The 13,397-nt window shown below is 39.3% G+C and overlaps 1 protein-coding gene across 1 annotated transcript in view; it reads right to left on the bottom strand.

Annotated features, from left to right (window-relative positions):
- LOC135078355 (nose resistant to fluoxetine protein 6-like) overlaps window positions 1-13,397 on the bottom strand; it is a 92,366-nt gene that overhangs the window by 52,367 nt on the left and 26,602 nt on the right. Inside the window, exon 2 of the mRNA XM_063972955.1 lies at window positions 12,161-12,504. Within this exon, the coding sequence (XP_063829025.1) occupies window positions 12,161-12,419 (259 nt within the window). The 5' untranslated portion in view covers window positions 12,420-12,504. The remainder of the gene's footprint in view (window positions 1-12,160; window positions 12,505-13,397) is intronic.

The raw sequence follows: 13,397 nt of genomic DNA, 5'->3' as shown, positions 1-13,397 counted from the left end.
GACGGCGAGATACTGATGGTATCGCCCAATTTATGGCAACGCAAAGGAATTGTCTGAATTATAGTCCAGTCAATGAATGCCTTAACGACGGTGTAGAGAGAAATCCGTGGAACACAATTTCTGACCTCGGGACTTTATTTAGCCTAGTTAGGTGGTGAACATAGCGAAAGTCCCCGCCCTTAGCCCTTGAGCCGGCGGGGAGAGGGGGGTTTAAAGGTACCACTTTTCGGTTTTTCGCTTAATCCTCGGAAACTATGCGTCCTAGTGACATGACTACTATGAACCAAAAAAAGCTTATTCAATTTGCTACAGGTGAGACTGTCAAGTTTTTCTATATCTTGTATAGTTTTTGCGGCATCTGCTCTAGAAGGTCTGTAAAATCGGAAATTTTATTGTTGTCTTACATGTTCCTTTCAGGAGAAAATCGACTAAATCAACATTAAGCAAATACTATAGACATGCGGGAGCATGTTAAGCCTAGTTCCATGGAGGGGACTGCACCGTGCGTATATTTAGACGAACCAATTAGAGCCACTTTTGACTCCTCATCATTCAAAAACTACTGTGCATTAACACTTCAAATTTGGCTCATGTATTGAGACTTGCAAGATGTACATCAGATTCAAATTTCATAAATATACCTCAAACGGTTATTTAGGTATTGACGTTCAAAAATCGATATTTAGAGCACTAAAATCTATCTATCACATGTGAAATGTTAAAATTTACTGGTTTTTTATTTGTTCCTTTGTATTTACATAACTACCTTTCTGGATGCCAAATTTGAACCTTCGAGGTCATCTGGAAGTGGTTAGAATTTGGTCTATAGGTCAGACATGTAGATTTTTGGACGTCAATATCTAAAGAACCGTTTGAGGCATATTTATGAAATTTGAAACTGATGTATATCTTGCAAGTCTCAACACATGAGCCAAATTTGAAGTGTTAATGCACAGTAGTTTTTGAGTGATGAGGAGTCAAAAGTGGCTCAAAGTGATTCGTCTAAATATACGCACGGTGTAGTCCCCTCGCTGGAACTAGGCTTAACATGCTCCCGCATGTCTAGAATGTTTGCTCAATGTTGATTTAGTCGATTTTCTCCTGATGGGAACATGTAAGACAAAAATAAAATTTCCAATATTACAGACCTTCTGGAGCAGATGCCGCGAAAACTATACAATTTATAGAAAAACTTGTCTATCTCACCTGTAGCAAATTGAATATGCTTTTTTTGGTTCAAAGTAGTCATGTCACTAGGACGCATAGTTTCCGAGGATTAAGCGAAAAACCGAAAAGTGGCACCTTTAAACCCCCCTCTCCCCGCCGGCTCAAGGGCTAAGGGCGGGGACTTTTGCTATGTTCACCTCCTAACTAGTCTAAATAAAGTCCTGAAGTCAGAAATTGTGTTCTACAGTTTTCCATCTATAATGCTTTATTGACTGGACTATTATTCCCGTGGCGTGGGTGCGCGCGTAAGTACTCTACGTAATCTGTGATAATGGGTAAGCGTTTATCACACGGAGTTCGAAAGCCGTTCGGAATTTGAATTGTGAATTTGAATATTATATCCATTCTGTTTTATGATGTTAAAGGACATGTTTTATATGTATTTTTAAGGCCTCGCTAAGGCTAAGGCAGTCTGGGTGTATACGAACGGTATATGAACACTCTTGGCTGCCTGTGCGCGGGCTCCCATACACCGTCATAAATTATGTTTTTTTTTTTTTTTTTATGTTATAGGAGGCAAACGAGCAGACGGGTATATCGATGTTCGACTGGCTTACTTACACCCAGCATTGGTAATTATCTACAAGGGTATTGAAAAGTAAGTAAAGAAAAAAGTTTTTAAAGTCTTTAAATGTTACGGGTGGCCACGAGATTTTATAAGATTAACTTCATCCTTCATTTGCCAACTTTTTTCATTGTTAGCGTGACTCGAAAGTAAACAAGCTAAGTACGTTGAAATACAATGGGTGAAATTGGGAAGGATTATGTGGCTTTGACCGTGTGATGTGAGGCTTAAACAAAAGCCGAGCCACGTTTCGTGTCGAATCACGCCGCATTAATGTCATGCGCGGTGCACATCAGCATACGTAATAAGTATACTAGTATAAGCCACTGATTGCATTATAAATCGATACTGCGATTGATATTAGGAGCCACTTGCAATTACACGATTTATACTTTATTTCTGATATTATGATATCGAATAATTAACAGCTGGTTAAATTGCTTAATGTCACGATATACGAATGTCAATTTATGAAAATTACTGAAATAATTTAAAAAAATGCATGAACTTGTCTAATGAATAAGTATAAATAAGCTTCCTGGAAAAAAGGACGTTACATGAGCTTACATGCAATGGCAACTCAACAGTTTTCCTAAACATGTCCCATAATTTTTTTGCCCTACCATCGCTTCGAGACAAACATTTTGCAAGTGCTGAAGTGCAACAGATGCAGTTACCACTATCTTTTGCTGTTGAAATATGTTTGAATCAGGCTCTTTCCTAAGTTGTTGTAGATAATTATGTGACTATCTTCGTACCGTGATTACATGTCGTTCACATAAAGTAAGTGCAAGTAGGTGTTAGTACTTTAATACCACACATTCCACACAATGCATCGTGCTCTCCATCTTATGTCGAATCTACCGTCATGCATGACCTGCGTGAGCTACGTGCATCAGTACCGGCTTTGTCTCCCGCTTAATCGGCCGCTTAATGCACCTGAATAAATTATACGAAGCAGCTGCTTGCAAAAATCAATTTGTCCGGGCTTCTTCAAGGTGAGAGTGCTTGCACTGTAAGTGCTTATTCACGATCGTAGACTGCATCTCACTTAACATCAGGAGTGAATGCGGTCAAACACCTGCCTTGGTCTGTATAAAAACACGGTCAGATTTTAGATGTATCAGTTCATCTTATCAGTTAAACTGACCGTGTGTGACCAGCTTAACGCCTATAACCCAGTATTCAGGAACCACGTTTAAGAAAAACTGAACTCATAAACTGATTTTTTGTGATTGTGACTCATCCTTGAGTGACGTTTCATTATTCGGGCCTTTGAGAAGCAGTGTGTTTCAAAACACGTTTGTTTTATCCCGAATTCGAGTAAGCCAGAGAAAATGGGTTAGGATGTCGCTCTGTGATTCTTTGAAACCTTTTTCGGTGTAAGACCTTTTTGAGTTAAGTCCGCTGTATGCTTTACTTCTGCAAATTGGTTTGCTGAAATCAATTTAACGTAGCGGGCTGTGTGTGGTCTACCACTGATTACTCTAAAACCTTTTTCTTGTAAAACCTATTAATAAAACTTTATCGTAATACGGAAACTTACCTATTCAACGATAGAGTACCTAGGTACTTTATAGTTTTAGTTGCAACTAAAAACAAAGGGGAATGCAAAAGCTACGAAATTAAACAGTTAAATGTAGAGATTGCAATCGTAAATCTGGGTCTTAACCATTTTGGACACCTGCAGTCACTATTAAACTTGTGCAGTTTGGAAAGCCCTACCGCAACCAAAAAGCTTTCTTAACCACCTGGGACCATTCTTGTTTTTGTTATTTTAAAATGATCGAAACTCTACTAATAATCCACACGAAACTTTATCTGTCTCCTACTTTTTACGCTAACCTCTAACTAAGATATAATAATAAGCATAGAGATAGTTGGGAATCCAAGGATAATCATAGGACAGCTTTTATCCTGGTTTTTGCCAGTCTATCAGTGAAAGACTGAAATTCACGCTGGCGAAATCTTGCACAAAAATAAGGGTGCGTTACACTACGAGTATTATAATATTACGAGTATTTGGTAATAGCTTATTCATATTTTTGCATTATCATAGGTTGTTCCTTTATTATTGGAGCTTAATAGTGTATCTATTTAACATGTTACCATAAAAGTACTTACTACTTACTGCCTTACATACACGTGCTATTCTAGAACAGATTGCCTAAGGGCCGTGACCTTTGCGTTTATTTTTAGGCGGCATATATCTTCCGGCGCTCATGCACGCTCGTAAAGCGATGGTAATGATCAGAGGGCGGACGAGAATAAATGAAAAAACAGTCAAGTGTGTGTCACACTGCGTATATGTTGCAAGGTTCCGTACCTCGTCAAATTTTTCCTCATACGTCTTGTAAGCTTGAATCTGAAAGATGAATTTGGTGAGTTTCAAGGACTTGGTTGAGGCTCATTTGCTAACGCTATATTAGTTTCGCTGTTTTGGACATTGTGTTGTGTATCGCCTCATGTAAAGTTGCCCCTTCTTCTAATTATATTGCGTTCTTCCTCAACTTATATTTACTTAGCGTGAGCGGGGCATATGACTCTCAGCGATCTCATACAAATGTCGTACGTCGTCTCTCTCAATCTGGGGGCACGGCAGTGCCCCCACCAAGTCTAGCAAAAAAGCGGCACGGCCGTACCATCCTTTTCTCGAAGCAATTCAGGCCATTTTCGACCGCCTGTAACTTCGTTGTGGATAAAACTAGAAGGCTGAATTTTCATTAGCTATGCAGGCATTGTAAAGACACGGTATATTTAAAATTTCATTCAATTTGAACCAGTAGTTTAAGAATTATAACGGGTCAAAGTTACTTAATTTTGTCACTCACTGACTCACTGACTCACTGACTCACTGACTCACTGACTCACTGACTCACTGACTCACTGACTCACTGACTCACCGATCATCAAAATTCTAAGGCACTTCTAGCAGACCTAGAAGCTTCAAATTTGGAATATAAGTAGTGTTTGGTGTATGAATCAAGGAAAAACTAAAATATTTGGGGGCACGGTAGTGCAACCGCCAAGTCGAGTAAAATTTTTCAATTTCGGTCCAGTTTTCTAGATACATAACTGCTGTCTACAAAATACAAAAAGAAATGAGATCCCATCAAAAACAATACTTGTCAAAAAAACCAAGTCTCGCAACTCAGTTGTTCTACGGTAAAAAGTTGTGAGATCCATGTAATACCAAGTCCAGGCCAGGAAATCTTTGACGTTTTACATAAATATATTGACTTGGCCATCGCATGAAAACACGTGTAAATTAAATTATTTAGTGCGATGGCCAAGTCAATAATTTATGTAAAACGTCAAAGATTTCCTGGCCTGGACTTGGTATTACATGGATCTCACAACTTTTTACCGTAGAACAACTGAGTTGCGAGACTTGGTTTTTTTGACAAGTATTGTTTTTGATGGGATTCCCTTGTCTGTAACGGATTAGTACCTATGCTTTATTTTCAACGGAACCCAAAAAGACACGCGTGCGCAAAGGTGTTGGTGCGAAGTACTCGCCGCTTTGAAACAAGTTGCAGGGCAGGGCTATCGCGGGAACACTTCGCAACTCGGACAGTTAACACGATTTCCTAATTCCACTCGTTCGACTGGTAACTCTTAAATGTTGCTTCTATTTATAGAATCGCAGCTTTCGATGCAGTTGCCAATAAGTTCTCAAGCTTTCATTTCTCACTGCTCACGATAGATAATTAGAAAAGGAACCTTTTTTGTTTGTATCTAGCAAAAAACACTCATTTTATAAGTTTTCTTCGTAAAAAAAAAATGTCAAATATTTCCCATTGTTCTCTAACAGTAAATGGTTAACGTAACATTGTGTCAGCGTTAGATGTAATATCCACATTATCACACTCGTCCCCATTAGTATAACAAGATAAATATCTAGGAAACTTGACGGACAATTAAACCCAAACAAATGTGAGTAGTTCCGATGATAAAACTATCTTCAATAAAGCCTACGCGGAGAACTTTGTTTCAAGTAACTAGCAGAGCCGCTAACGCTTAAGTGGGACTTCAAACTTCGTATCGACAGCCAAATGTATGTTAAGCCGGCCGGTGCAAACCCTGCGACCTAGTTGTAAGGTACGATCGGCCCACCGCGGCCGACGGCTTTCTTTCCACTCGCACTTACGTAACGTGACGTAAACGAGCCGTTTGCTATACGCATACCGCAATTATAAAACAGGTCAATACTCTTTCGCTTTGTGCAGGTGGTCTTCGGCAAATCTGGCGAAATCCAATTATTGGATTGGCGATGTTGAAAAATTTTGCGCGTGTATGAAAGAGAATGCCCGCGGCATTTGTGTTCTTATAATCTATTAAGTACATTTATGATTCTGAATTACGGCCGGTATAAGTCAAATTAAAGTTTTATTCATAAGTAGGTAGGTAGCTTAATAATAATCATTTAAACCTTAAAAGTTTCCGGCAGAACGTAATTGGATCTAAATCTATGACCGATTTCTGAACGAACTAGATAATTAATACTAAACGAATTAGATAGCTATTAGGTAACCTACATTTAACAATCAGTGAAACATTATAAGCTGGATTTGCTCCAACGAATTATTTGTCAAATTTCCAAAAAGATAAGACTAAACTATCCTTACCCAAAAGTTTTTGCATTAAAGTAAAAAATTAAGGAGTCGAACCCGCGTCCTTTGGCATAACGGTCCGTTAAGAAACCACTAGGCCAGGCAGTCTTATGTAGGTTACAACTACTTATAGTTCTTCCAATCAAAATGATGATTGCATGCGGTTCACTGCACGCGATTAGATTACGCTACAAAATGACCATAAAATAACCGTAACAAAATTGATTACGGCGTTTTTGCATAACACTTCATTAACCGTTCCAACCACGAATTATTTACTTAACAAGATTTTTATAAATGCCTAGTGTTAATTGGAATTGTCTGTGAAATAATCCTCTAACGAAAATGAGTAATTGAAAGGTTTCACAATGACTTTTTACATTCTGCATGATTCACAGATTGCTTCTAGTCCAGTCAATGAATGCCTTAACGACGGTGTAGAGAGAAATCCGTGGAACACAATTTCTGACCTCCGGACTTTATTTAGCCTAGTTAGGTGGTGAACATAGCAAAAGTCCCCGCCCTTAGCCCTTAAGCCGGCGGGGAGAGGGGGGTTTAAAGGTACCACTTTTCGGTTTTTCGCTTAATCCTCGGAAACTATGCGTCCTAGTGACATGACTACTATGAACCAAAAAAAGCTTAATCAATTTGCTATAGGTGAGACCGTCAAGTTTTTCTATATCTTGTATAGTTTTTGCAGCATCTGGTCTAGAAGGTCTGTAAAATTGGAAATTTTATTGTTGTCTTACATGTTCCTTTCAGGAGAAAATCGACTAAATCAACATTGAGCAAACACTATAGACATGCGGGAGCATGTTAAGCCTAGTTCCATGGAGGGGACTGCACCGTGCGTATATTTAGACGAACCAATTAGAGCCACTTTTGACTCCTCATCATTCAAAAACTACTGTGCATTAACACTTCAAATTTGGCTCATGTATTGAGACTTGCAAGATGTACATCAGCTTCAAATTTCATAAATATACCTCAAACGGTTATTTAGGTATTGACGTTCAAAAATCGATATTTAGAGCACTACTATCTATCTATCACATGTGAAATGTTAAAATTTACTGGTTTTTTATTTGTTCCTTTGTATTTACATAACTACCTTTCTGGATGCCAAATTTGAACCTTCGAGGTCATCTGGAAGTGGTTAGAATTTGGTCTATAGGTCAGACATGTAGATTTTTGGACGTCAATATCTAAAGAACCGTTTGAGGCAGATTTATGAAATTTGAAACTGATGTATATCTTGTAAGTCTCAACACATGAGCCAAATTTGAAGTGTTAATGCACAGCAGTTTTTGAGTGATGAGGACTCAAAAATGGCTCAAAGTGATTCGTCTAAATATACGCACGGTGTAGTCCCCTCGCTGGAACTAGGCTTAACATGCTCCCGCATGTCTAGAATGATTGCTCAATGTTGATTTAGTCGATTTTCTCCTGATGGGAACATGTAAGACAAAAATAAAATTTCCAATATTACAGACCTTCTAGAGCAGATGCCGCGAAAACTATACAATTTATAGAAAAACTTGTCTATCTCATCTGTAGCAAATTGAATATGCTTTTTTTGGTTCAAAGTAGTCATGTCACTAGGACGCATAGTTTCCGAGGATTAAGCAAAAAACCGAAAAGTGGCACCTATAAACCCCCCTCTCCCCGCCGGCTCAAGGGCTAAGGGCGGGGACTTTTGCTATGTTCATCACCTAACTAGTCTAAATAAAGTCCTGAAGTCAGAAATTGTGTTCTACAGTTTTCCATCTATAATGCTTTATTGACTGGACGTAGGTACATAGTTGTCGGCGCCGGACACAGATGCTGCAAATTGTTATTGATGATTAATAGTAGCAATCTTAATATTATGTTATCTGTAAATCTGTAGAGCGGAAGGTTTGTGATTCCTAAACGTAACACCCGACTGATGCGCAGAAAAAGATAACTGTCAATTAGTTGTGTCATGTCAAGTGTGAGCAGGCGGCTACGAGGTTATCTTTGAAAGCGTGTTGAGTTCGGTGGAACGTTAAATTGTAGGAAAAGTGGTTGTCAACCATCCAAGATATTATCTCCTTGCCCGTTAACCCACGCCAATGGAGATTCCACCCCTAGAGTTCCTTCTGATAGAGACCCAGTGCCTTTATCAGAAGTGGGATTCGAAGGGCACTATTCAAAGGAGATAAATCTTTCAGCATGCACACCTACGCTACGCAACTCATCAAGTTTTACATGGAGGATGCTGGCTCAGACATTGAGAGTTGGTGCAGGTTGACGGAAATTATTGTGATTGACGTAAACTGGAAGGGCCTTTGTGAGTGAGTGAGTTGAGGGGGCCGGGCCAAGGGCGCCCGGGCCACCCTGTTGCCGTGGTTGAAGGGGCTGTTTACACCCGGGCCACGCTGGTGTAATGTTGGTTTCCTGATCGCACGGCTGCATGCCTGGATCAGCAGTAGTAGTGGTGCGGTTTGAGGTAAATGGTTGAAGGAGCCTTGGCTTATGCCTTGCGCGTCGGGCCATGTTACCTAAACCCTGGTTTCCTGGTCGCATGGCTGCATGCCTGGATCAGCAGTAGTAGTGGTGCGGTTTGAGGTAAATGGTTGAAGGAGCCTTGGCTTAAGCCTTGCGCGTCGGGCCATGTTACCTAAACTCCGGTTTCCTGGTCGAAGGGGCCTCACGCCCGGGCCAGCTGTAATGTGTTGGTTTCCTGGTCGGGCCTGACGCCCGGGCCAGCTGTAATGTTTTGGTTTCCTGGTCGGGCTTCGCGCCCGGGCCAGCTGTAATGGTTTGGTTTCCTGATCCAGGGTCATCACGCCCTGATCAGCTGTATTTATTGTGATTCTACGATCTGATATTCGCACGCTCTGTAGTCAGGAATGGACGAGCTGTGATAATGAGAAATTGAATGTTTACAGATGGACAAACCCTGGACTAAGCGCACGAGGCCGTGCGATAGTCAGGCTGGCCGTGTCGGCGCCGGACACAGATGCTGCAAATTGTTATTGATGATTAATAGTAGCAATCTTAATATTATGTTATCTGTAAATCTGTAGAGCGGAAGGTTTGTGATTCCTAAACGTAACACCCGACTGATGCGCAGAAAAAGATAACTGTCAATTAGTTGTGTCATGTCAAGTGTGAGCAGGCGGCTACGAGGTTATCTTTGAAAGCGTGTTGAGTTTGGTGGAACGTTAAATTGTAGGAAAAGTGGTTGTCAACCATCCAAGATATTATCTCCTTGCCCGTTAACCCACGCCAATGGAGATTCCACCCCTAGAGTTCCTTCTGATAGAGACCCAGTGCCTTTATAGTTATTTACTTTTTATTCTTAATAATTAAATGACTGACGTAATGAGGTAATAATCGTTACAACCTTTTTTGTTTAAAGATAATTCGATGTTTTTTTGTAATCATTATGTCGTGCTACATAACTTTGACATGTTAACGTTGCAGTTTAATCAATTCTTTTTATAGTAAATAGCCACAACCTAATAGTAAATACATTTATTTAATTGTTCGAGTCTCAAATTTAATATGTAAAACATAGATCTATGGTAGAGATGTACATTTTTAAAGCAATCCAAAACTGTTGCTTGCATGACGCGATTTCCCTCTAGACTTTAGACCAAACTTTTTTGGTCAACTAAGGTTTAACTTTATCTAGACTACATAAAATAGATTGCTTTTCGACGAATAAGGACTAACAAAGTTATTAAATGTCATTTGTAGTGCTAAACGTGATCCAAATATTTAATGCGTTCCTAAAAGAAATTCTTTTGTTTTTAGAACAAATTCTTAAAAGTAAACGATGTATTCCAAAAAACGCGTAGTCTTTTGTTTTTTCACAACAAATGCCACGGCCTCTTCTCTTCTTAAAATCTTATCTAGTCAAAGGAATACCAGCCGTCACGTTTTCGACCGCAGACGGTGATTACGAGACACCCAGGCGTCAGTGATGTAACGCCGTTGCCACGTGACGACCGGTGTCGAATCTCGCTTGCATTAACGGAAAGCTCCTATACATATAAGCTCTCTGCTAATGTGTTTTAATTTGCAAATCTTTTGACATGCTTCTGACGAAATACAAGTGCGAAATCTATCTTTACGTTACGTGCAATTAAGTAATGTTTTCAGTCTAGTCTAGTCTTAGACAATTAATCTCTAGGTACATTAGATAGTGATTAAGAAAATATACAAATAAAAACATAATTTGATACACAATCAAGTTCTCACACGCCATTACGCACCTTGCGTTACATAGAGCGTAATTATTTTTACTGTATCTGTTGAGGACAGTGAGGGATCAGAGGTAAAGGAGTGAAAAATATAAGAAAATATCCAAGTAAATTATTCGCGTTTAATTTCGAGACGTTGCTTACAAGACAGCTATCAAAAAACAGGTTTATTCTTAAAAAAATTAAATAAAAAAAGTATAAAAGGCAAAGAGGTTCGGTTTGCCACATTCTCCCCCCTCGTATGGCAATACGCAATATGAGGAAAATGTGACAAACCGTTATGAGCTAATGACAACAATCTTCTTGACTGGCCTACGCAGAACCCCCCCTTTCGTGACAACGTCAACAACCCTGACAATACCATCCCGTCCGGGGTAAACGTGTGAGACTCGGCCCTTCGGCCATACCCCTCGCGGTAAGGCATTGTCAGCGATGATGACTATGTCACCGACGCTCACTTCACTCGTCGTGTTTGGGGCAGGTGGTCTTGTGTGGAGCAGCGGCAGCGCTTCCCGGACCCAGCGGGACCAAAAGTGATCTGCCAGTCGTGACGCTTTTTTCCACTCATCTCTGCCTATCAAGGCGTAATCGTCGAGCGCAGGGTTAGGGCAATTTGTGGGCGACGAACTGCCAATCAAGAAATGGAAAGGCGTGAGTGCCTCCTGGTCCTTGTTGAGGACAGTGAGGGATCAGAGGTAAAGGAGTGAAAAATATAAGAAAATATCCAAGTAAATTATTCGCGTTTAATTTCGAGACGTTGCTTAACAGACAGCTATCAAAAAACAGGTTTATTCTTAAAAAAATTAAATAAAAAAAGTATAAAAGGCAAAGAGGTTCGGTTTGCCACAGTATCAAATAATTAACTTGTGATCGACTGATCGAAGCCGTTTTATTAACGAGTTCATTGAACAGTTAATTGGTTTATTAAATAATAGGTACCTACTGCACCTTGTCAGTATTGCTGTCATATAACGTTAAAGAAAGTCAAGCATTCGCAAAATGATACTCACAAAAAAATATGATTCAGTATGAATTGTCATTTGTTTTGCCAACTACGATAACATTCAGAAATTGCAACGGGTACTTACATATTTATGTTCGTATATTACAAAAAACTAACATTAGAGCACGAGGTGTAACACGGAATTGCGGAAACAAACAAAAAACGCTTTGTTTTCGCTCATAACGGCAACATGTAATTAAATACAGCGCTCAAAATATTACACTCGTTCCGGATGTAATAAGATTTCTCAGCGGATGATATTACACATTTTTAGAAATTTTATTAGTGTGGAAATGTTGTTTCAGTAACATTATCTATTTGCGCAATAACCAACATCGTTTAACTACGATAGTAATGATATATAACAACTACCTAAACCTAATTAAACAATGACCCTGGTGTTATACTTTATAATTTCTACGCGCAGTGCAAAAGCATATAATAACGAATAAGAAATACTAGCGTAATGAGACATCTGACATGACTCGATCGTCATTTTGTTAATATTACTTTTACTTACTTTTAGAGGCCCACAGCTCGCCAGCGTTTAACGCCTGAAGGTAAGTCCTGAGGTCTTCGTCGCACTGTTTCGGCAGATCCAAGTTTTGCTTGGCAAACAACTCCAGCCAGTCATGGTGGTCCAGCAGACCCTTCATCCAAGCCATCCTCGACCCTGCCACTTCACTCGTAGAGTTCACATTTGCACCAACGACACTCACTAGCACTAACACAGTCACGAGATACATTGTCCTTCCTCCAGATGACATTTTGAAATACATTTTGAGATTCTAGAGGGTAATTTTCATGATGCAAACAATGGAGAGACGAAATTCACAGGGTCGTACTCATTTTATCGGTGAATACCTGCAAAAAAGAAATGTTGATGTCAGTGTAAAAGCCAATGCCACTAATGAGGTATTGTGGAGAAGCTTGTTAATCCAGCAAAAATGTTTCAGTAAAAGAAAATACAAAGTAACTCTGCAGAGCTGGACATGACAGTTAATTATTATAAAATGGTAAATATTTTTTATTTTCTTTTAACTTCACAGTAGGCGTGTGCAATAACTTGGCAACAACAAGTTTTAATAAAATTTTTAAGTTCGAATTCCTCTGTAGTTTTCGTGTAGGTAACGGACGCGATCATGAAATGTTATTTTTCCAGATTTTCGTAGCTTAAATGGATCGTTTCCAGCACAAAGCAAGCCCGAATCTACTTGGCTACAAAATAGGTTATTCGCCATTATAAAGTAAATGTTGCCTGGTTGCAAGGCTCTAAACCAGTGTAGCGTGCCAAAAATGTTGCGGAAAATCTTAAATTATGTCCCGGTAATGGCATTTTCCTCATTTGTTTCGATGTTTTATTCCCACTTACTTCGAATGAGATTCATTAAATTTTATTGGCGTTATCTGGGCTTACAAGAAAACGCTTGAATAAACACCCAATAAAAAGCGAGCCCAGCGAAATTTTCACCTCAGCTATTTTTCTTATTGGGACAAAGGGTCGCTTCGGAGTATGCGTTTATTTTGAAGGCAAACAACCCTTTTCATCTGCTTCCCGCAGTCTTGTTTGTTTAATTAAGTATACTTTCCGACATGTTTGTCCGGATTTGTCAGTTGTTAAAATAATACGATTAATAACTTTTTTTCCAACGTTATTATTACAAAATTAAATATTTATCCTAAATATTAAAATCCTGCAAATACATCATTTATTACGCTTAGGTACATCTTTAATATATGCTTATACCACACGTAGA

The sequence above is a fragment of the Ostrinia nubilalis genome, chromosome 2, assembly GCF_963855985.1.
Source record: "Ostrinia nubilalis chromosome 2, ilOstNubi1.1, whole genome shotgun sequence".
NCBI classification, from domain to species: domain Eukaryota; kingdom Metazoa; phylum Arthropoda; class Insecta; order Lepidoptera; family Crambidae; genus Ostrinia; species Ostrinia nubilalis.
The sequence above is the reverse complement of the archived record's forward strand: the minus strand, read 5'-3'. Positions and strand labels throughout refer to the sequence as shown.